This window comes from Scyliorhinus torazame, chromosome 12, assembly GCF_047496885.1.
Source record: "Scyliorhinus torazame isolate Kashiwa2021f chromosome 12, sScyTor2.1, whole genome shotgun sequence".
Taxonomy (NCBI): domain Eukaryota; kingdom Metazoa; phylum Chordata; class Chondrichthyes; order Carcharhiniformes; family Scyliorhinidae; genus Scyliorhinus; species Scyliorhinus torazame.
In genome coordinates this window covers 5191291-5212719 of record NC_092718.1, presented here as the reverse complement: position 1 = coordinate 5212719, position 21429 = coordinate 5191291, and the positions used below count along the sequence as shown (strand labels likewise).

The window sequence follows — 21429 nt, the reverse complement described above, 5'->3', positions numbered from 1 at the left end:
TAATACATTGCATTATTTTAAACACAGGGGGGCTCAGTTTCCATCGGAATACGCTGATATTTCCAGAGCAATTGGTCCAAAATTGGTCAAATTAGCGCCGACATCAGGGAATTTCATGCACCGGTTACGTCCGTGCGAATTGCGTCCCTGTTTTATCTTTTATGTTGGTTTAAAAAGGATAGTATATAATAAAACTGGCCACACCCTCAGTTCAAAATGATTACCATGACTTTCTGCTAAAATTGCCCTCCTTTGCAGTCCTTCAATGAGGCTCTTAATATTAAACGTAAGGTCTTTCCTGGGAAACTGGTCAAGGTGGTAAGAGCCCATGGGATCCAGGGCAATTTTCCAAATTGGATCCAAAATTGGCTTTGTGGCAGGAGGCGGAGGGTAATGGTCGAAGATTGTTTTTCTGTCTGGAAACACTTGTCCAGTGGGATACCACAGGGATTGGTGCTGGGTCCTTGCTGTTTGAGGTGTACATTAATGATCTGAACATACGTGGGTCACATCCCCACAACCCAAAGATGTGCAGGGTAGGTGGATTGGCCACGCTAAATTACCCCTTAATTAGAACAAAAAATTATCTAAACAGAGTATAGAAACATAAAAATAGGAGGAGGCCATTCGTCCCTTTATGATCATGGCTGATCATCCATGATCTGATTCTCCGCCCTCCCCCCCCCCTCTCCCCGGAACATTCTTTCTGTATCTACCATGTCTAATCCTGTTAGAATTTTATACATTTCTATGAGATCCCCTCTCACGCTTCTAAACTCCAATGAATATAATCCTAACTGATTTAGTCTCTCAAGAACAAAGAACAAAGAACAAAGAAATGTACAGCACAGGAACAGGCCCTTCGGCCCTCCAAGCCCGTGCCGACCATACTGCCCGACTAAACTACAATCTTCTACACTTCCTGGGTCCGTATCCTTCTATTCCCATCCTATTCATATATTTGTCAAGATGCCCCTTAAATGTCCCTATCGTCCCTGCTTCCACTACCTCCTCCGGTAGTGAGTTCCAGGCACCCACTACCCTCTGCGTAAAAAACTTGCCTCGTACATCTACTCTAAACCTTGCCCCTCTCACCTTAAACCTATGCCCCCTAGTAATTGACCCCTCTAACCTGGGGAAAAGCCTCTGACTATCCACTCTGTCTATGCCCCTCATAATTTTGTATACCTCTATCAGGTCGCCCCTCAACCTCCTTCGTTCCAGTGAGAACAAACCGAGTTTATTCAATCGCTCCTCATAGCTTATGCCCTCCATACCAGGCAACATTCTGGTAAATCTCTTCTGCACCCTCTCTAAAGCCTCCACATCCTTCTGGTAGTGTGGCGACCAGAATTGAACACTATACTCCAAGTGTGGCCTAACTAAGGTTCTATACAGCTGCAACATGACTTGCCAATTCTTATACTCAATGCCCCGGCCAATGAAGGCAAGCATGCCGTATGCCTTCTTGACTACCTTCTCCACCTGTGTTGCCCCTTTCAATGACCTGTGGACCTGTACTCCTAGATCTCTTTGACTGTCAATACTCTTGAGGGTTCTACCATTCACTGTATATTCCCTACCTGCATTAGACCTTCCAAAATGCATTACCTCACATTTGTCCGCATTAAACTCCATCTGCCATCTCTCCGCCCAAGTCTCCAGACAATCTAAATCCTGCTGTATCCTCAGACAGTCCTCATCGCTATCCGCAATTCCACCAACATTTGTGTCGTCTGCAAACTTACTAATCAGACCAGTTACATTTTCCTCCAAATCATTTATATATACTACAAAGAGCAAAGGTCCCAGCACTGATCCCTGTGGAACACCACTGGTCACAGCCCTCCAATTAGAAAAGCATCCCTCCATTGCTACCCTCTGCCTTCTATGGCCTAGCCAGTTCTGTATCCACCTTGCCAGTTCACCCCTGATACCGTGTGACTTCACCTTTTGTACTAGTCTACCATGAGGGACCTTGTCAAAGTCCTTACTGAAGTCCATATAGACAACATCTACTGCCCTACCTGCATCAATCATCTTAGTGACCTCCTCGAAAAACTCTATCAAGTTAGTGAGACACGACCTCCCCTTCACAAAACCGTGCTGCCTCTCACTAATACGTCCATTTGCTTCCAAATGGGAGTAGATCCTGTCTCGAAGAATTCTCTCCAGTAATTTCCCTACCACTGAAGTAAGGCTCACCGGCCTGTAGTTCCCGGGATTATCCTTGCTACCCTTCTTAAACAGAGGAACAACATTGGCTATTCTCCAGTCCTCCGGGACATCCCCTGAAGACAGCGAGGATCCAAAGATTTCTGTCAAGGCCTCAGCAATTTCCTCTCCAGCCTCCTTCAGTATTCTGGGGTAGATCCCATCCGGCCCTGGGGACTTATCTACCTTAATATTTTTTAAGACACCCAACACCTCGTCTTTTTGGATCACAATGTGACCCAGGCTATCTACACCCCCTTCTCCAGACTCAACATCTACCAATTCCTTCTCTTTGGTGAATACTGATGCAAAGTATTCATCAAAGTATTCATAACTCTCCTTGTATGACAGTCTCGCCATCCCAGGAATCAGCCTGATAAACCTTCGCTGCACTCCCTCCACAGCAAGAACATCCTTCCTCAGGTAAGGACACCAAAGCTGCACACAATACTCCAGGTGTGGCCTCACCAATGCCCGATACAATTGCCGTAAAACATCCCTATTCCTAGACTCAAATCCTCTCGCTATGAAGGCCAACATATCATTTGCCTTCTTTACTGACTGCTGTACCTGCGCGCTTACTTTCAGTGCCTGATGCACAAGGATGCCAAGGTCTCGCTGAGTATCCGCCTCTTTCAATTTACACCCACTCAAATAATAATCAGCTTTCCTATTTTTGCTACTAAAGTGGATAACCTCGCATCTATCCACATTATACTGTGTCTGCCATGCATATGCCCACTCACTCAGCCTGTCCAAATCCCGCTGAAGCATCTCTGCATCCTCCTCACAGCTCACCCTCCCACCCACAAATTTGGAGATCATGCATTTAGTTCCCTTGTCCAAATCATTAATATATGTGAACAGTTGGGGTCCCAGCAAAGATCCCTGCGTTACCCCAGTAGTCACTGCCTACCAATCAGACAAAGACCCATTTATTTCAACTTTTTGCTTCCTGTCTGCTAACCAGCTTTTTATCCATATCCAAGTCACTACCAACAACCCCATGCGCTTTAACTTTACATATTGATCTGCTATGTGAGACCTTGTCGAAGGCCTTCTGAAAGTCTAAATAAACCACATCCACCGGTTCTCGCTGGTCAACCCTACTAGTTACATCTTCAAAGAATTCTTGTAGATTTGTCAAGCATGATTTTCCTTTCGTAAATCCAAACTTCTTCACCCGAAGGGTTGTGAATCTATGGAATTCCTTGCCCAGTGAAGCACTTCAGGCTCCTTCATTAATTTTAAGATAAAGATAGATAGTTTTTTGAAGAATAAAGGGATTAAGGGTTACGGTGTTCGGGCCAGAAAGTGGAGCTGAGTCCACAAAAAGATCAGCCATGATCTCATTGAATGGTGGAGCAGGCTCGAGGGGCCAGATGGCCGACTACTGCTCCTAGTTCTTATGTTGACTTTGCCTGATTATATCACTGCTTTCCAAATGCTGTGCTATGAAATCCTTGATAATGGACTTCAGCAACTTCCCACTACTGACGTTAGGCTCACTGGTCTAAATCTTTGCTGCACTCCCTGTTTTCTACTTACCTCCCTTTTTGAAGAGCTGGGTCACATTCGCTACCCTCCAATCTGTAGGAACCACTCCAGAGTCCAAAGAATTTTGGAAAATTACCACCAATGGATCTACTATTTCTAGGACCACTTCCATAAGTACTCTGAGATGACGATTATCAGGCCCTGGAGTTCTGTCCACCTTCAATCACAGTAATTTCCCCAAAACCATTTCTTTACTAATACTAATGGAGCAGAAACTCTTGAAAACAAGCACAATTTTGAGTTCAGTTGGAGGCCAGTTCGCTAATTCTTCCCGAAGCTGAAACTCTTTGCCAGTGTTCAGTCTCCCATTAAAATTATCTTTGCATATTTCACCACTCCTATAACTGTACGCTCAGTCTATGGCAATCAAATGAAAAAACATATAATACTTGCACTGTCTGCAAGTGTTGCTGAGCAGGATCTGATTTCCATAACTTGCAAACCCTGCCTCCAATTGTGAGAGTGAAATTATTTTCACAACTCATATTCCTTTTGAATGAACTGAACATCAAATACTGAAAGGATTGACAAGTATAGGTATCCACACCTCTGCTAACTATCGCTGATGAACTTTCTATTTTCAAGTCAGGGATTTTTGGAGGTACGAAAAGGATTATTTCTACTCGTTACACTCAAAATCTACCAGTTACAAGTTTGACAACAGAACGACGCAAAGGAAATAAATGATCTTTTGCTGATGAACCTGTCGCTGAGGTTTGGAAACTGGCTGTTTCCAAACCTTTAGTGGAGCTCAAGACAAGGAATTCAATGCAACATTTTTCCCAGTATCAGGAGAGGTCTTTCACCAAGAAGATCCTCTTTACATTGGAAGTACTAATCCATACAAGAATCATTTGGCACAGAAGGCCATTTGGTCCATTTAATCTGTGCTGGTTGTGTTAAAGAATGATCTAATTAAACCCAAATTCCTGCTGTTTCCCAACAGTCCTGCAAATGTTTTCCTTTCAATTCTTTATCCTGTTCCGTTTTGAAAGTTACATTAGAATCGGTTTCTACCTCCCTTTCAGGCAACACATTCCATATTATAACAGGTCAAAAATAATCGCATTTTCCTATCTTAAGAGCTTCAGAAAACTATGCATTAACAAGAGCTCTCAGCTTCAGCCTTGTAAGGTTTTTGGCGTGAGTGCGAAAGGGTTATGGCTTCTTGTATCTCAAAAACATCACCCACAATGACAATGTAAAATACTGAGCAAAAAGACAATTTACATAGCACACCAGCAATCAAATACTGAAAGTTACCTGCAAAGTGGAACATTACTTTGCTCTCTCTCTCTTTTCAGTAGCCAAACTCTTGTACCCAGTAGCTGATACGATTCACCCACTGAGACAGCGTGAAACATGAAGTTTTGGGGCTGAGGCAGGGTTGTACGTAACACCATCAGTGTAGTGACAGTCCCATTTCTCATGCTGACTTCTAAAGGGTTAGCATTGGACAACCATGTGTCATGAGGGAGATATAGGAAATTGTGCTGTCATTTCAATTAATGTATGAACTGTTATGATGTGGAATATGTTGCCTGAAAGGGAGGTAGAAACAGATTCAAATGTAACTTTCAAAAGGGAACAAACAGCAAAATTAATTGAAATGGAAACAGGCGACATGGTGGCACAGTGGTTAGCACTGCTGCCTCACAGCGCCAGGGACCCGGGTTGAATTCCAGCCTCGGGTGGCTGTCTGTGTGGAGTTTGCACTTTCTCCCCGTGTCTGTGTGGGTTTCCTCCGGGTGCTCTGGTTTCCTCCCACAGTCCAAAGATGTGCAGGTTAGATGGATTGGCCATGATAAAATTGACCGGTAGGTTAGGTGGGGTTACGAGGATAGGGCAGTAGAGTGTGCCCTGGTAGGATGCAGGGCCAGTGCGGACTTGAAATGCCGAATGGCTTCCTTCTGCACTGTAGGTATTCTATGGTTCTATTCTATGGTTCTATGGAAACATTTGCAGGACTGGTGGGAAACAGCAGGAAAGTGGGATTAATTAGATAATTCTTGGGGGGGGGGGGGGGATGACCGAAATCATGGAGGTATTAGGAGAATTTGGGCGATTTTCAGGCTATAAGTTAAATATGGAAAAAAGCTAGATGTTTGTGATTCAAGCACGGGGGCAGGAAAGGAGGCTGAAGGAGCTACCTTTTAAAGTGGTTGGGAAGAGTTTTAGGTATCTGGGGATTCAAGTGGCCAAGGATTGGGGGCAGCTTCACAAGTTACATTTGGGCAAAGTAGTGGATCAAATGAGAAGGGACATGCTCCCACTGACGCTGGTGGGGAGGGTTCAGACGGTAAAGATGACTGTCCTTCCGAGACTGCTTTTCTTTTTAGTCTCTCCCGATCTTTGTCCCAAAGGCTTTTTTCAGAAGTATGAATGTGGCGATATAGAGGTACAAAGCTAAAGAGCTGGCTTTTAATGCAGACCCAGGCAGGCCAGCAGCACGGTTTAATTTCCGTACCAGCCTCCCTGAACAGGCGCCGGAACGTGGCGACTAGGGGCTTTTCACAGTAACTTGATTTGAAGCCTACTTGTGACAATAAGCGATTATCATTTCATTTCATTTCTATGGGCGGGTAAAACCCCAAGAGTAAAGAGGACACTCCTGGAACGGGCCCGCGGGGAAGGGGGATTGGCTCTCCTGAGCTTTATTAACTATTACTGGGCTGCCAACATATCGATGGTCAGGAAGTGGGTAGTGGGGGAGGGGTCGGTCTGGGAGCGGATGGAGGCAACATCCTGCAAAGGCTTTACTGATGGCACCCCTGGCATTCTCACCGGCTCGGTACTCCACAAGTCCTGTGGTGATGGCAGCCCCGAGGGTGTGGGGGCAATGGAGACAGCATACGAGTCAGTGTGGTCACCGATCTGTGACAATCACCGGTTTGTCGGGGGGGGGGGGGGGGGGGGGCTGGATGGGGGCTTTAAGGTACAGCAGGGGGTAGGGATTGAGAGGTTTGGGGATCTATTCATCCAGGAGGGATTTCCATTCTTGGACACATTAGAGGAGGAGTTTGATTTGCCGGGTGGGAACAGGTTTCGGTATCTTCAAGTGCGGGACTTTGTACGGAGACAGGCCCCAAGCTTTCCTCGCCTCCCCGAGGGGACTACAGGATAAAGTACTGTCAAAAACAGGGGTTGGGGCAGCATGGTGGCGCAGTGGTAGCACTGCAGTCTCATGGCACCGAGGTCCCAGGTTCGATCCCGGCTCTGGGTCACTGTCCGTGTGGAGTTTGCACATTCTCCCCGTGTTTGCGTGGGTTTCACTCCCACAACCCAAAGATATGCAAGGTAGGTGGATTGAGCATGCTAAATTGCCCCTTAATTGGAAAAAAATGAATTGGGTACTCTAAATTTATATTAAAAAAAACAGGGGTTGGAGATGGGAAGGTTTCGGACATATACAGGGAATTGTTAGAGTGGGAAGGGGCCCCTATCAGAGAGGTGAAGAGGAAATGGGAAGAGGAGCTAGGAGGAGAGCTGGAATCTGAACTGTGGGAAAAAGCCTTGAAAAGGGCAAATGCATCCTCGTCCTGTGCTAGACTTAGCTTCTTTCAGTTCAAGGTAGTCCACAGGGCCCACATGACGGTAGCCCCAATGAGTAGGTTCTTCGAGGAGGAGGAGGACAGATGTGGGCGGTGTGGGGGTAGCCCGGCCAACCATGTTCATATGTTTTGGGCATGTCCGAAACGGAGGGAATTCTGGCAGGGATTTGCAGATGTTATGTCGGAAGTCCTGGAAGTGGATTAAAAGGGTAAGGACACAAGAGAAATAGTTTTGCTTTTATTGAAACACAATGTCACAGTTTTGGATTCTGAAGCAATGGTTTACACCATCATTATGTTCCACACAATCCTCCTCCTACCCAACTTCATCTAACCAATCATGTTTTCTCCCGTTACTCATTAAAAAGTGTGTTTGAGAAGCAGACACAAGTGAATTTAATTCTTAGAAAAATACCAAAGTCTTTGGCCCTTGGCTGCCTAATAATTAGTCACCAGGTTTATAAGTTTAAACACAATGACTTTTTATTTATAACGAGAACTATAATTAAATATGCAGCAAATGCAACTGGTTCACTTATCGAATTCCGAATGCACCACTTTAACTTGCCCCCCACCTGTCAATCCCTGTTTTTTTTTCCCTTTTAATTTTTGTTATTTTGCTATTTCAATGTTTCAATAGATTCAGAAAGAATGTTCCCGATGGTGGGGGTGTCCAGAACTAGGGGTCATAGTTTGAGGATAAAGGGTAAACTTTTTAAAACTGAGGTGAGGAGAAATTTCTTCACCCAGAGAGCGGTGAATCAGTGGAATTCGCTACCACAGAAAATAGTTGAGGTTAGAACATTGTGTAATTTCAAGGAATTAGATCTCGCTCTTGGGGCTAAAGGGATCAAGGGATATGGGGGGGGGCGTGAGATCAGGGTATCGAACTTGATGATCAGCCATGATCACAATGAATGGGGGAGCAGGCTCGAGGGGCCGAATGGCCTCCTCCTGCTTCTAGTTTCTATACTCATTTGCATACTGTTAAAAATAAAATCTCCCAATTACCAGTGCAGTTGGAAAAAGAAATGCGCAATGACTGGGGCTGGTTTAGCACAGGGCTCTGGGGCTGGTTTAGCACAGGGCTAAATAGCTGGCTTTTAAAGCAGACCCATGTAGGCCAGCAGCGCGGGTTCAATTCCCATACCAGCCTCTGCAGGAACGTGGGCTTTTCACAGTAACTTCATTTGAAGCCTACTTGTGACAATACGCAATTTTCATTTCATTTCATTCGAAGATCGTCTGGGAGGTGGATCGTCTCCATCCTATTATTGTAGAATAATAATCTTTGTCACAGGTAGGCTTACATTAACGCTATAATGAAGATACTGTGAAAATCCCCTAGTCGCCACATTCTGGTGCCTGTTCGGGTACACGGAGGGAGAATCAGAATGTCCAAATTACCTAATAGCAAGTCTTTCGGGACTTGTGGGAGGAAACCGGAGCACCCGGAGGAAACCCACGCAGACACAGGGAGAACGTGCAGACTCCGCACAGACAGTGACCCAAGCCCGGAATCGAACCCGGGACCCTGGCGCTGTGAAACCATAGTGCTAACCACTATGCTACCATGCTGCCCTGGTGCTATTGACAGATGTGGCACTGTGGAGGCAATGTCTCGATTTCCATGTCAAAACTCGGCCACAAGACGTGCGCGTCAGCAGCATCTTCATTTTGGGCTCTCCGGCATGTCCGTTGTGAAGGTACTTCGCCGGAACAAAAACCCTGGGATATTGACTTCTATGGTCAGCTCGGAGAACTTAGAGGAGAAAGCCTTTGACTCTCTGGTAGCTGTCAATGCTGGCCACCATATAGCACCAGATGCCACACCTTGGTACAGCCAGGTTTGTGTCCAGTTACGAATACACAATGCCGCAACAGGCAAGGAGTCCTTGAAATTCAGGACAGAGACCATTTCATCCACCGTTAGGGGAATCTGCGAATTTGGTCTGCAGAGGATTATGGCTCAATGCATCAGCATTCGCAATCTGGGCCCCATGGCACTGCTCAAAAGAGTATTAGTAACCAGCCAATAAGACGGCAGAGGGCTGGATCCTTGCGGAAATAATCAGTGGGATCACCTTGTCCTCACGAAGAGGCCCAACAACTTCTTGTGGTCCGTGACAATAAACAAATGGAGGCCATTAGATGCACGGATTAAATCACTTCACTCCAAACATGACCACCATATCTTCCTTTTCTGGATTTTTACAGTAACTTCATTTCAGTGTCAATGTAAGCCTACTTGTGACTCTATTAAAGATTATTTGAGCGTCTTTTCACGCAGACGCAGCCAGCATCCGTGAGGCAAAGGCGATTGGACGATCACGGCCATCGCCTCCGGTGAGGCAGTACTGCCCTAATCCCATACGACAATGCATCACGTGGCGAATAATGGCTTCAGAGGATCGAAACGTGTCAGCAGCACCCCCGAAGACGACAACCACTGTTCACTTTGTTTTAAATAAACGTCTCATCCTGGGCCTTGCTCCACTCCCAAGGCTGGTGCTTCTTGAGGCGCAAATGAGGGGGAGGGGGGGGCACCCCTCAAGTCCCATGCCGGATATTACACCTTTCTCTTTGACCGAGCTTTTGGTCACCAGAGTAATTTTCGTTCATTGGCTTGGCATTTATGTCCAATTACAGCTCTGTTAAGCACCTTGGGATAATTTTCACTGTTAAAAGATTAAACTCTCCAGCAACACAATGGGCTTCATCCCTAACATCTTGCAGCTTGTTTGACCAGAGGGAACTCACAAAACCATCAGTGACTTCGTTCAAATGCAACGATATAAAATTCAAGGGCCATGTGGACTCGAAAGATTAACTCTGTTTCTGGACTTCCGGGTGCGGCGATGACCAGCTGAGTCGCACGTTTCGGCAGCTCCCTGTGAAACGGACTTTTGGGCTCTTGATAGGAGCCCCAACGGCAATTTTGACGGCTAAAAACACTGTGCGGTAAACCAGAAGGGAATCCCCCCTGGATACGGATGGAAAAAGGAGAGAGTGGCCAGATTGCAGTGGATCCTTTAGAACAGCGGCAAGGAAGGCAAGCAAAAACCAAGATGGCGTCGGAAGGTGGCAGTTTAACATGGGGCCCTGAACAACAAGAGTTCTTGAAATGCTGTGTGGAAGAGATCAAAAAGGAAATGAAGAAAGAGCTGTTGGCCCCGATACTACAGGCGATCGAAGGGCTAAAGGAGGAACAAAAGACCCAGGAGCGGGAGCTTCGGGTCATGAAGGCAAAGGCAGCCGAGAATGAGGACGATATACAGGGCCTGGTGGTGAAGACGGAGACGCAGGAGGCACATCAGAAACGATGTGTGGAAAGGTTGGAGGCACTGGAAAACAACGCAAGGAGGAACAACCTGAGGATTCTTGGTCTTCCTGAAGGTGTGGAGGGAGCGGACGTCGGAGCATATGTGAGCACGATGCTGCACTCGTTAATGGGAGTGGAGGCCCCGGCGGGTCCGTTGGAGGTGGAGGGAGCATACCGAGTGATGGCACGAGGACCGAGAGCAGGAGAAATTCCCAGAGCCATAGTGGTGAGATTCCTCCGTTTTAAGGATAGAGAAATGGTCCTTAGATGGGCGAAAAAAACGCGGAGCAGTAAATGGGAGAACGCGGTGATCCGCGTTTATCAAGACTGGAGTGCGGAGGTGGCGAGAAGGAGGGCGAGCTTTAATCGGGCCAAGGCGGTGCTTCATAAAAAGATAAAATTTGGAATGCTGCAACCGGCAAGACTGTGGGTCACATATCGAGGGAGGCACCACTACTTTGAGACGGCGGATGAAGCGTGGACTTTTATTGTGGAAGAAAAACTGGAATGAGCGGGTTATTAAAAAGAACGTTCAAACAAAGTGGTGGGGCGAATGTGGGGGGCAGAGGGGTTTTATGTACTAATCCTGCGATGTGGTAACTTTTCTCTCTCCCACAGGTGGTGATGGGGGGAGGAGGGGAGGTGGAGGAGATGGGGCGTTGGCCATTGGGGGCGGGGCCAAGGGAGAAGCGCGGGCTTGGTTCCCGCGCTATGATAATCATGGCGGGAATAGAGAAGCAGGAAGCAGGGGGTGTCGCACGGTGCGAGCCGAGGTCACGGGGGGAAGCCGAGGTCAGCCAGAGTTTGCTGACTTCTGGGAGCAACATGGGGGGAGTAATTACGCTAGCAGGGGATCTAGCGGGGGGGGGTGGGAGGGGGGAATTACTGGGTTGCTGCTGCTGGGGAGAGGGGGGAGCTGGTATGGGAGAGGATGGGTGGGGGGGCACCGCCTGGGGGAGATACAGCTGCGTGGGAACCGGGTGAGGAGCTGGAAAAAGGTGATGGCTAATCGACAAGGGGGGGGGGTAGGAAGCCCCCCAACTCGGCTGATCACGTGGAACGTGAGAGGGCTGAACGGGCCGATAAAGAGGGCACGGGTACTCGCACACCTTAAGAAACTTAAGGCAGATGTGGTTATGTTACAGGAAACGCACCTGAAACTGATAGACCAGGTTAGGCTACGCAAAGGATGGGTGGGGCAGGTGTTCCATTCGGGGCTAGATGCGAAAAACAGGGGGGTGGCTATATTAGTGGGGAAGCGGGTAATGTTCGAGGCAAAGACTATAGTGGCGGATAACGGGGGCAGATACGTGATGGTGAGTGGCAAACTACAGGGGGAGACGGTGGTTTTGGTAAACGTATATGCCCCGAACTGGGATGATGCCAATTTTATGAGGCGGATGCTAGGACGCATTCCGGACCTAGAGATGGGAAAGCTGATAATGGGGGGAGATTTTAATACGGTGTTGGAACCAGGGCTGGATAGGTCGAAGTCCAGGACTGGAAGGAGGCCGGCAGCAGCCAAGGTACTTAAAGATTTTATGGAGCAGATGGGAGGTGTAGACCGGTGGAGATTTAGCAGACCTAGGAGTAAGGAGTTCTCGTTTTTCTCCTATGTCCATAAAGTCTACTCGCGAATAGACTTTTTTGTGCTGGGTAGGGCATTGATGCCGAAGGTGAGGGGAACGGAGTATACGGCTATAGCCATTTCGGATCACGTTCCACACTGGGTGGACTTGGAGATAGGGGAGGAAACAGGAGGGCGCCCACCCTGGAGAATGGACATGGGACTAATGGCAGATGAGGGGGTGTGTCTAAGGGTGAGGGGGTGCATTGAAAAGTACTTGGAACTCAATGATAATGGGGAGGTCCAGGTGGGAGTGGTCTGGGAGGCGTTGAAGGCGGTGGTTAGAGGGGAGCTGATATCAATAAGGGCACATAAAGGGAAGCAGGAGAGTAAGGAACGGGAGCGGTTGCTGCAAGAACTTTTGAGGGTGGACAGACAATATGCGGAAGCACCGGAGGAGGGACTGTACAGGGAAAGGCAAAGGCTACATGTAGAATTTGACTTGCTGACTACAGGCACTGCAGAGGCACAATGGAGGAAGGCACAGGGTGTACAGTACGAATATGGGGAGAAGGCGAGCAGGTTGCTGGCACACCAATTGAGGAAAAGGAGAGCAGCGAGGGAAATAGCGGGAGTGAGGGATGAGGAAGGAGAGATGGAGCAGGGAGCGGAGAGAGTGAATGGAGTGTTCAAGACATTTTATAAAAAATTATATGAAGCTCAACCCCCGGATGGGAGGGAGAGAATGATGGGCTTCTTGGATCGGCTGGAATTTCCCAAGGTGGAAGAGCAGGAAAGGGTGGGACTGGGAGCACAGATCGAGGTAGAAGAAGTGGTGAAAGGAATTAGGAGCATGCAGGCGGGAAAGGCCCCGGGACCGGATGGATTCCCAGTCGAATTCTATAGAAAATATGTGGACTTGCTCGCCCCGGTACTGACGAGGACCTTTAATGAGGCAAAGGAAAGGGGACAACTGCCCCCGACTATGTCTGAAGCAACGATATCGCTTCTCTTAAAGAAGGAAAAGGAACCGCTACAATGCGGGTCCTATAGACCTATTTCCCTCCTAAATGTAGATGCCAAGGTCCTGGCCAAGGTAATGGCAAAGAGAATAGAGGAATGTGTCCCGGGGGTGGTCCACGAGGACCAAACTGGGTTTGTGAAGGGGAGACAGCTGAACACGAATATACGGAGGTTGTTAGGGGTAATGATGATGGCCCCATCAGAGGGAGAAACGGAGATAGTAGTGGCGATGGATGCCGAGAAAGCATTTGATAGAGTGGAGTGGGATTATTTGTGGGAGGTGTTGAGGAGATTTGGTTTGGAGAGGGGTATGTTAGATGGGTGCAGCTGTTGTATAGGGCCCCAGTGGCGAGCGTGGTCACGAATGGACGGGGATCTGCATATTTTCGGCTCCATAGAGGGACAAGGCAGGGATGCCCTCTGTCCCCATTATTGTTTGCACTGGCGATTGAGCCCCTGGCGATAGCGTTGAGGGGTTCCAAGAAGTGGAGGGGAGTACTTAGGGGAGGAGAAGAGCACCGGGTATCTTTGTATGCGGACGATTTGCTACTATACGTGGCGGACCCGGCGGAGGGGATGCCAGAAATAATGCGGATACTTGGGGAGTTTGGGGATTTTTCAGGGTATAAATTGAACATGGGGAAAAGTGAGTTGTTTGTGGTGCATCCAGGGGAGCAGAGTAGAGAAATAGAGGACCTACCGTTGAGGAAAGTAACAAGGGACTTTCGTTACCTGGGGATCCAGATAGCTAAGAATTGGGGCACATTGCATAGGTTAAATTTAACGCGGTTGGTGGAACAGAGGGAGGAGGATTTCAAGAGATGGGATATGGTATCCCTGTCAATGGCAGGGAGGGTGCAGGCGGTTAAGATGGTGGTCCTCCCGAAATTCCTCTTTGTGTTTCAGTGCCTCCCGGTGGTGATCACAAAGGCTTTTTTTTTTTAAAGGATTGAAAAGAGCATCATGGGTTTTGTGTGGGCCGGGAAGACCCCGAGAGTGAGGAAGGGATTCTTACAGCGTAGCAGGGATAGGGGGGGGCTGGCACTACCGAGCCTAAGTGAGTATTATTGGGCCGCTAATATTTCAATGGTGAGTAAGTGGATGGGAGAGGAGGAGGGAGCGGCGTGGAAGAGATTAGAGAGGGCGTCCTGTAGGGGGACTAGCCTACAGGCTATGGTGACAGCCCCATTGCCGTTCTCACCGAGGAACTACACCACAAGCCCGGTGATGGTGGCTATACTGAAGATTTGGGGACAGTGGAGACGGCATAGGGGAAAGACTGGAGCCTTGGGGGGGGTCCCCGATAAGAAACAACCATAGGTTTGCCCCGGGGGGAATGGATGGGGGATATGGAATGTGGCAAAGAGCAGGAATCACGCAACTGAAAGATCTGTTTGTGGATGGGAAGTTCGCGAGTCTGGGAGCGCTGACCGAGAAATATGGGTTGCCCCAAGGGAATGCATTCAGGTATATGCAACTGAGGGCTTTTGCGAGGCAACAGGTGAGGGAATTCCCGCAGCTCCCGACACAAGAGGTGCAGGACAGAGTGATCTCAAAGACATGGGTGGGGGATGGTAAGGTGTCAGATATATATAGGGAAATGAGGGACGAAGGGGAGACTATGGTAGATGAACTAAAAGGGAAATGGGAAGAAGAGCTGGGGGAGGAGATCGAGGAGGGGCTGTGGGCAGATGCCCTAAGCAGGGTAAACTCGTCGTCCTCGTGTGCCAGGCTAAGCCTGATTCAGTTTAAGGTATTACACAGGGCACATATGACTGGAGCACGGCTCAGTAAATTTTTTGGGGTGGAGGATAGGTGTGCGAGGTGCTCGAGAAGCCCAGCGAATCATACCCATATGTTTTGGTCATGCCCGGCACTACAGGGGTTTTGGATGGGGGTGACAAAGGTGCTTTCAAAAGTAGTAGGAGTCCGGGTCGAACCAAGCTGGGGGTTGGCTATATTTGGGGTTGCACAAGAGCCGGGAGTGCAGGAGGCGAGAGAGGCCGATGTTTTGGCCTTTGCGTCCCTAGTAGCCCGGCGCAGGATATTGCTAATGTGGAAAGAAGCCAAGCCCCCGGGGGTGGAGACCTGGATAAATGACATGGCGGGGTTTATAAAGCTAGAGCGGATTAAGTTCGTCCTAAGGGGGTCGGCTCAAGGGTTCACCAGGCGGTGGCAACCGTTCGTCGAATACCTCGCAGAAAGATAGACGGAATGGGAAAAGGGAGGCAGCAGCAGCAGCCCAGGATCGGGGTGGGCGGGGGGGGGGGGGGGGGGGGGGTGGAGGAACCAGAAGGACTCTCAGGGTTGTTAATATATACTGTATAGTATGTATAGGTTGTTGCTACAGATAATTATATATTGGACTGTTAAATTATATTTTTGGAGAGTGTTACTTGTGATAAGGCAGTTGCCAATTAGGGTTAATTTTCATTTTTGTTATTTATTATTTATTCATTTTTTGTTTATAAAATAGATCATTGTTATTTGTGTTGTTATAATATTGTGTAAAGGATGCACAATGTACTGTGTTGGTTGACCAAAAATTTTCAATAAAATATTTAATAAAAAAAAAAACTCTGTTTCTCTCTCCGCAGATTCCGCCTGACCGGCTGAGTTTCTCAGGCAGTATTATTTATTTTAATATAAAGTTATATTTAATATAAAGTTCTATTTGTTATGAACCATCCTGGTCTTAAAAATGTAGAAAAACTCTTAGAATCAATTTCCAGCAACTTTCACACTTTTATGCCGAATATTACTTACAAAATTCATTCTAACTGCTCTTGCTTCTGAACTGATGAAACCCCATTTCCCCTCATTTGCACTTCCAGTTACGCTTTTCACAGTAACTTCATTGCAGTGTTAATGTAACTTTCCACTCACTCTTCCAACAGATAGGACTGTTATTTGTTATTCATGAACTAGATATTCGAGTTTTTGGGGGAACAAAATGTAACCAAACTAAATGGAAGAACCAATTGTTACTTTAACCAGAGGATATAAAACTCATTAAAATAAACCACATAATGGGCAGCATGGTAGCACAGTGGTTAGCACTGTGGCTTCACAGCTCCAGGGTCCCAGGTTCGATTTCCGAATTGGGTCACTATCTGTGTGGAGTCTGCAGGTTCTCCTCGTCTCTGCGCGCGTTTCCTCCCACAAGTCCTGAAAGACGTGCTGTTACGTGAATTAGTTATTCTAAATTCTCCCTTGTGTACCCGAACAGGCACAGGAATGTGGCTGGTTTAGCAGTGGGCTAAATAGCTGGTTTGTAATGCAGAACAATGCCAGCAGCTCGGGTTCAATTCCCGTACCGACTTCCCCAGACAGGCGACTAGGGGCTTTTCACAGTAACTTTGTTGAAGCCTACTTGTGACAATAAGCGATTATTACTAGACGCTTTTCACAGTAACTTCATTGCAGTGTTAATGTAAGCCTACTTGTGACACTAATAAAGATTATTATGGATGCTTATATCTAATAATCCTTCTCACGGTTCTCTAAACCCTCTTCATGCATCATTTTGAGGGTATGGAATTGGACATAATAATTTGAAGACCAAACAATGATGTGTATGGTCACAATTTAGGTACGAGCAGAGATAAACATAGGGACCAAAACACAATGGACTTGTAGACAAACATCCTGGTGACACATCCCAGTCCAGCCCAGTCTGATAGCATCGTTAATAATACTTTTCACTGGATACCTCCTGCAAATGTTCAATAATGTCACTCTTCCTCTTTTCCCACATTCACTAATGGAAGGCTCTCACTGTCTACGTCCCATATTTTATATTCCAAAATGCATCAGATTAACTTTAGATTAAAATTAATCTCCCATTCCTTAGCTCATCAACTGAACGGGTCCAAATCCCATTTAATGCCATCAATCTTCCTTAAATTAGTCATCTGTACATTAAGCAAAATGTATCTGTCATCAGCAAATTCAGTGTCCCAAACATCAGCCACCTCCACACCATTACAGAAATGGCATGCACATTGCCAATTTGTAAAGCTATTTTACTCTGTGCAACACACAATATATTATTCATCAACTGCAGCTGGAGCTGCAATTCTATCGGACACTGCAAGGATAATCGCCTCCTTTATTTTATCAGTAATACAATCCCGTCGCACCTCAGAACTCGGCCCCCTCCTTCAATCCAACTCACCTGCTCTAACCCAATCATTTCATTCGCATCGGTCAAACCATCCAGGATGATTACAAAGCATGTCCATATCCAGACTGCTTGCATTCTTCACACAATGTCCAAATCTTGACAATTCCACAGGGAAAAAGTAGGAGATTGGGAATGAGCAAGTTTCTCTTGCAGAGAGTGACGCAGACAAAGCTGAATGGCCTCCTCTGTACCCTAACCAGTCCATGTTTCGATTCTTGATTGTTCCCATTTCTTTACCATATTCACTACCTGACAGTTCCGGTACCTTTTCAATCCCAATTTCTGACACTTCTCATCTCATTCCTAACCCCATTCCAATAGTTCATTTTAATACGGACCAAGTGCTGAAAAATAGGATGAGAATAGATAGGTGCTTGATGGCCAGCACAGACAGAATGGGCCGAAGGGCCTCTTTTTGCACTGTAAAACTGTATGAACCTAATACCAGTTCAAGAATGTTCACTGATGGATCCAGCTCTTTTCAAATCTTACCACTCAACTGCTCCAATGTCATTCCGAAGTCATCCCTTACAACTCACTCACTCCTCTTCTAACAGCTCCTATTCCCAAATCCTGACACTTCATTCCCAATCATTGAGCCCCCATTCCCAGCCTTTGCTGAATCCCCCACTATCAGCTTCCTGGGGGTCACCGAAACTGGACCAGCCGTATAAATACTGCGGATTCAAGACCAGGTCAGAGCTGGGAATCCTATGGCGAATAACTATCTTCTGACTGCCCAAAGCATGCCCACCATCTAGTGGCACAAGTCAGGAGTGTAATGGAACACTCTCCACTTGCCTGGCAGCACAGTGGGTAGCACTGTTGCTTCACAGCACCAGGGTCCCGGGTTGATTCCCGGCTTGAGTCACTGTCTGACATTCTCCCTGTGTCTGTGTGGGTTTCCTCCGGGTGCTCTGGTTTCCTCCCGCAGTCCAAAGACTTGCAGGTTAGGTGGATTGGCCATGTTAAATTGCCCTTAGTGTCCAAACAGGTTTGGTGGGGTTACTGGGTTACGGAGATAGAGTGGAGGTGTGGGCTTTGTTAGGGTGCTCTTTCCAAGGGCCGGTGCAGACTCGATTGGCTGAATGGCCTCCTTGTGCACTGTAAGTTCTATAATCTATGAACTCAACAAGGTTGCTTAAACAACACCTTCCAAACCCACGACCACTCCTGTCTCGAAGGACAAGCGCAGCAGATACCTGGGAACCCCACCACCTGGAGGTTCCCCTCCAAGTCACCTTCACTGTCACTGGGGCAACATCCTGGAACTCCCTCCCTAACAGCACAGTGGGTATACCTACACCTCAAGGCTGCAGCGGTTCCAGAAGGCAGCTCACCACCACCTTCTGAAGGGCACTGGGTGTGGGCAATAAATGCTCGTCTAACCAGGGGCATCCACATTCCATGAAAAAACAAAAACATACTTGCATTCCCATTCCCTAGCCCCATTCCCAATCCCAGTCTTCCTGGTCCCAGTCCTGGTGTTCCCAGTCCGAGAATTCCCAGTCCCCCCCAATCCTGGGGTTACCGGTCCCAGTGGTCCCGAGGTTCCCGGTCCCAGCGGTCCCGGTCCAAGCATTCCCGGTCCCCCCAATCCCGGCATTCCCAATCCTGGTGTTCCCGGTCCCGGTGTTCCCGGTCCCAGTGTTCCCGGTCCCAGTGTTCCCGGTCCCAGTGTTCCCGTGTTGCCATTCTAGTATTCCCGGTCCCAGTGTTCCCAATCCCGGTGTTCCCAATCCCGGTGTTCCCGATCCCGGTATTCCCGATCCCGGTATTCCCGATGATCCCGGTCCCAGTGTTCCCAATCCCGGTGTTCCCGATCCCGGTGATCCCGGTCCCAGTGTTCCCAATCCCCGTATTCCCGATCCCGGTATTCCCGATCCCGGTGTTCCCGATCCCGGTGTTCCCAATCCCCGTATTCCCAATCCCCGTATTCCCGATCCCGGTCCCACCTGTACTCCGCTCAGGTCCACCCTCAGGTACAGTTCGCGGTGTCTCTGCGCCCAGTACACATGGGGAGTGAGGCTCCGGCCCGGCTCCCGGCGCGGAGGCCCCGGCCTCGGGCTGCCTTCAGCCTGCTCCCGGCCCTGCTGCTCCATCCCCGGCTCCGGCCTCCCTCAGCTGCGGCTCGCGCTCACTGAGCTCCCGGCGGGCGGGCGGCTCGGCGCCTTTGCTGGAACAATCTGCACGCTGACGTGCGCGCGACCCGCGCCGCCCCTCCCGCGGAGCGCGCGCGCGACCCGCGCCGCCCCTCCCGCGGAGCGCGCACGAAGCGATTCGCGCACACGCCGGGGTGGTTCCCAACCCTCCAGGACTGCCCTGGAGTCTCCCGGATTTAAAGATGCATTTCCGGACATCCCAGTGAAACATTATTGGCAAATAAACAGAATGATGTCTTTATCATCCTCTCATGGACACAGCCCGGCGTTTATAATCTTCATTATTGTCCCAAGTAGGTTTACATTAACACTGCAATGAAGTTACTGTGAAAATCCCCTAGTCGCCACATTCCGGCGCCTGTTCAGGTGCACAGAGGGAGAATCAGAATAAGAACAAAGAACAAAGAAATGTACAGCACAGGAACAGGCCCTTCGGCCCTCCAAGCCTGCGCCGACCATGCTGCCCGACTAAACTACAATCTTCTACACTTCCTGGGTCTGTATCCCTCTATTCCCATCCTATTCATGTATTTGTCAAGATGCCCCTTAAATGTCCCTATCGTCCCTGCTTCCACTACCTCCTCCGAGCAGCGAGTTCCAGGCACCCACTACCCTCTGTGTAAAAATCGTGCCTCGTACATCTACTCTAAACCTTGCCCCTCTCACCTTAAACCTATGCCCCCTAGTAATTGACCCCTCTACCCCGGGGAAAAGCCTCTGACTATCCACTCTGTCTATGCCCCTCATAATTTTGTAGACCTCTATCAGGTCGCCCCTCAACCTCCTTCGTTGCAGTGAGAACAAACCGAGTTTATTCAACCGCTCCTCATAGCTGATACCCTCCATACCAGGCAACATTCTGGTAAATCTCTTCTGCACCCTCTCTAAAGCCTCCACATCCTTCTGGTAGTGTGGCGACCAGAATTGAACACTATACTCCAAGTGTGGCCTAACTAAGGTTCTATACAGCTGCAACATGACTTGCCAATTCTTATACAATGCAGCACAGTAGCATTGTGGATAACACAATTGCTTCACAGCTCCAGGATCCCAGGTTCGATTCCGGCTTGGGTCACTGTCTGTGCGGAGTGTGCGTGGGTTTCCTCCGGGTGTTCCGGTTTCCTCCCACAGTCCAAAGATGTGCAGGTTAGGTGGATTGGCCATGATAAATTGCCCTTAGTGTCCAAAATTGCCCTTAGTGTTGGGTGGGGTTACTGGGATAGGGTGTAAGTGTTGTCCTTGGGTAGGGTGCTCTTTCCAAGAGCCGGTGCAGACTCGATGGGCCGAATGGCCTCCTTCTGCACTGTAAATTCTATGATACTCAATGCCCCGGCCAATGAAGGCAAGCATGCCGTATGCCTTCTTGACTACCTTCTCCACCTGTGTTGCCCCTTTCAGTGACCTGTGGACCTGTACTCCTAGATCTCTCTGACTTTCAATACACTTGAGGGTTCTACCATTCACTGTATATTCCCTACCTGCATTAGACCTTCCAAAATGCATTACCTCACATTTGTCCGGATTAAATTCCATCTGCCATCTCTCCGCCCAAGTCTCCAAACAATCTAAATCCTGCTGTATCCTCTGACAGTCCTCATCGCTATCCGCAATTCCACCAACGTCGTCTGCAAACTTACTAATCAGACCAGTTACATTTTCCTCCAAATCATTTATATATACGACAAACAGTAAAGGTCCCAGCACTGATCCCTGTGGAACACCACTGGTCACAGCCCTCCAATTAGAAAAGCATCCTTCCATTGCTACTCTCTGCCTTCTATGACCTAGCCAGTTCTGTATCCACCTTGCCAGCTCACCCCTGATCCCATGTGACTTCACCTTTTGTA

The 21429-nt window shown here is 48.2% G+C and overlaps 1 protein-coding gene across 1 annotated transcript in view; it reads right to left on the bottom strand.

Annotated features, from left to right (window-relative positions):
- The window catches only part of LOC140387357 (very-long-chain (3R)-3-hydroxyacyl-CoA dehydratase-like), a 48540-nt gene extending 28938 nt beyond the window's left edge, over positions 1 to 19602 (bottom strand). The window contains exon 1 of the mRNA XM_072470315.1: positions 19376 to 19602. Coding sequence (XP_072326416.1) covers positions 19376 to 19522 — 147 coding nt within the window. The 5' untranslated portion in view covers positions 19523 to 19602. The remainder of the gene's footprint in view (positions 1 to 19375) is intronic.
- Between the last annotated feature and the right edge of the window lie 1827 nt (positions 19603 to 21429).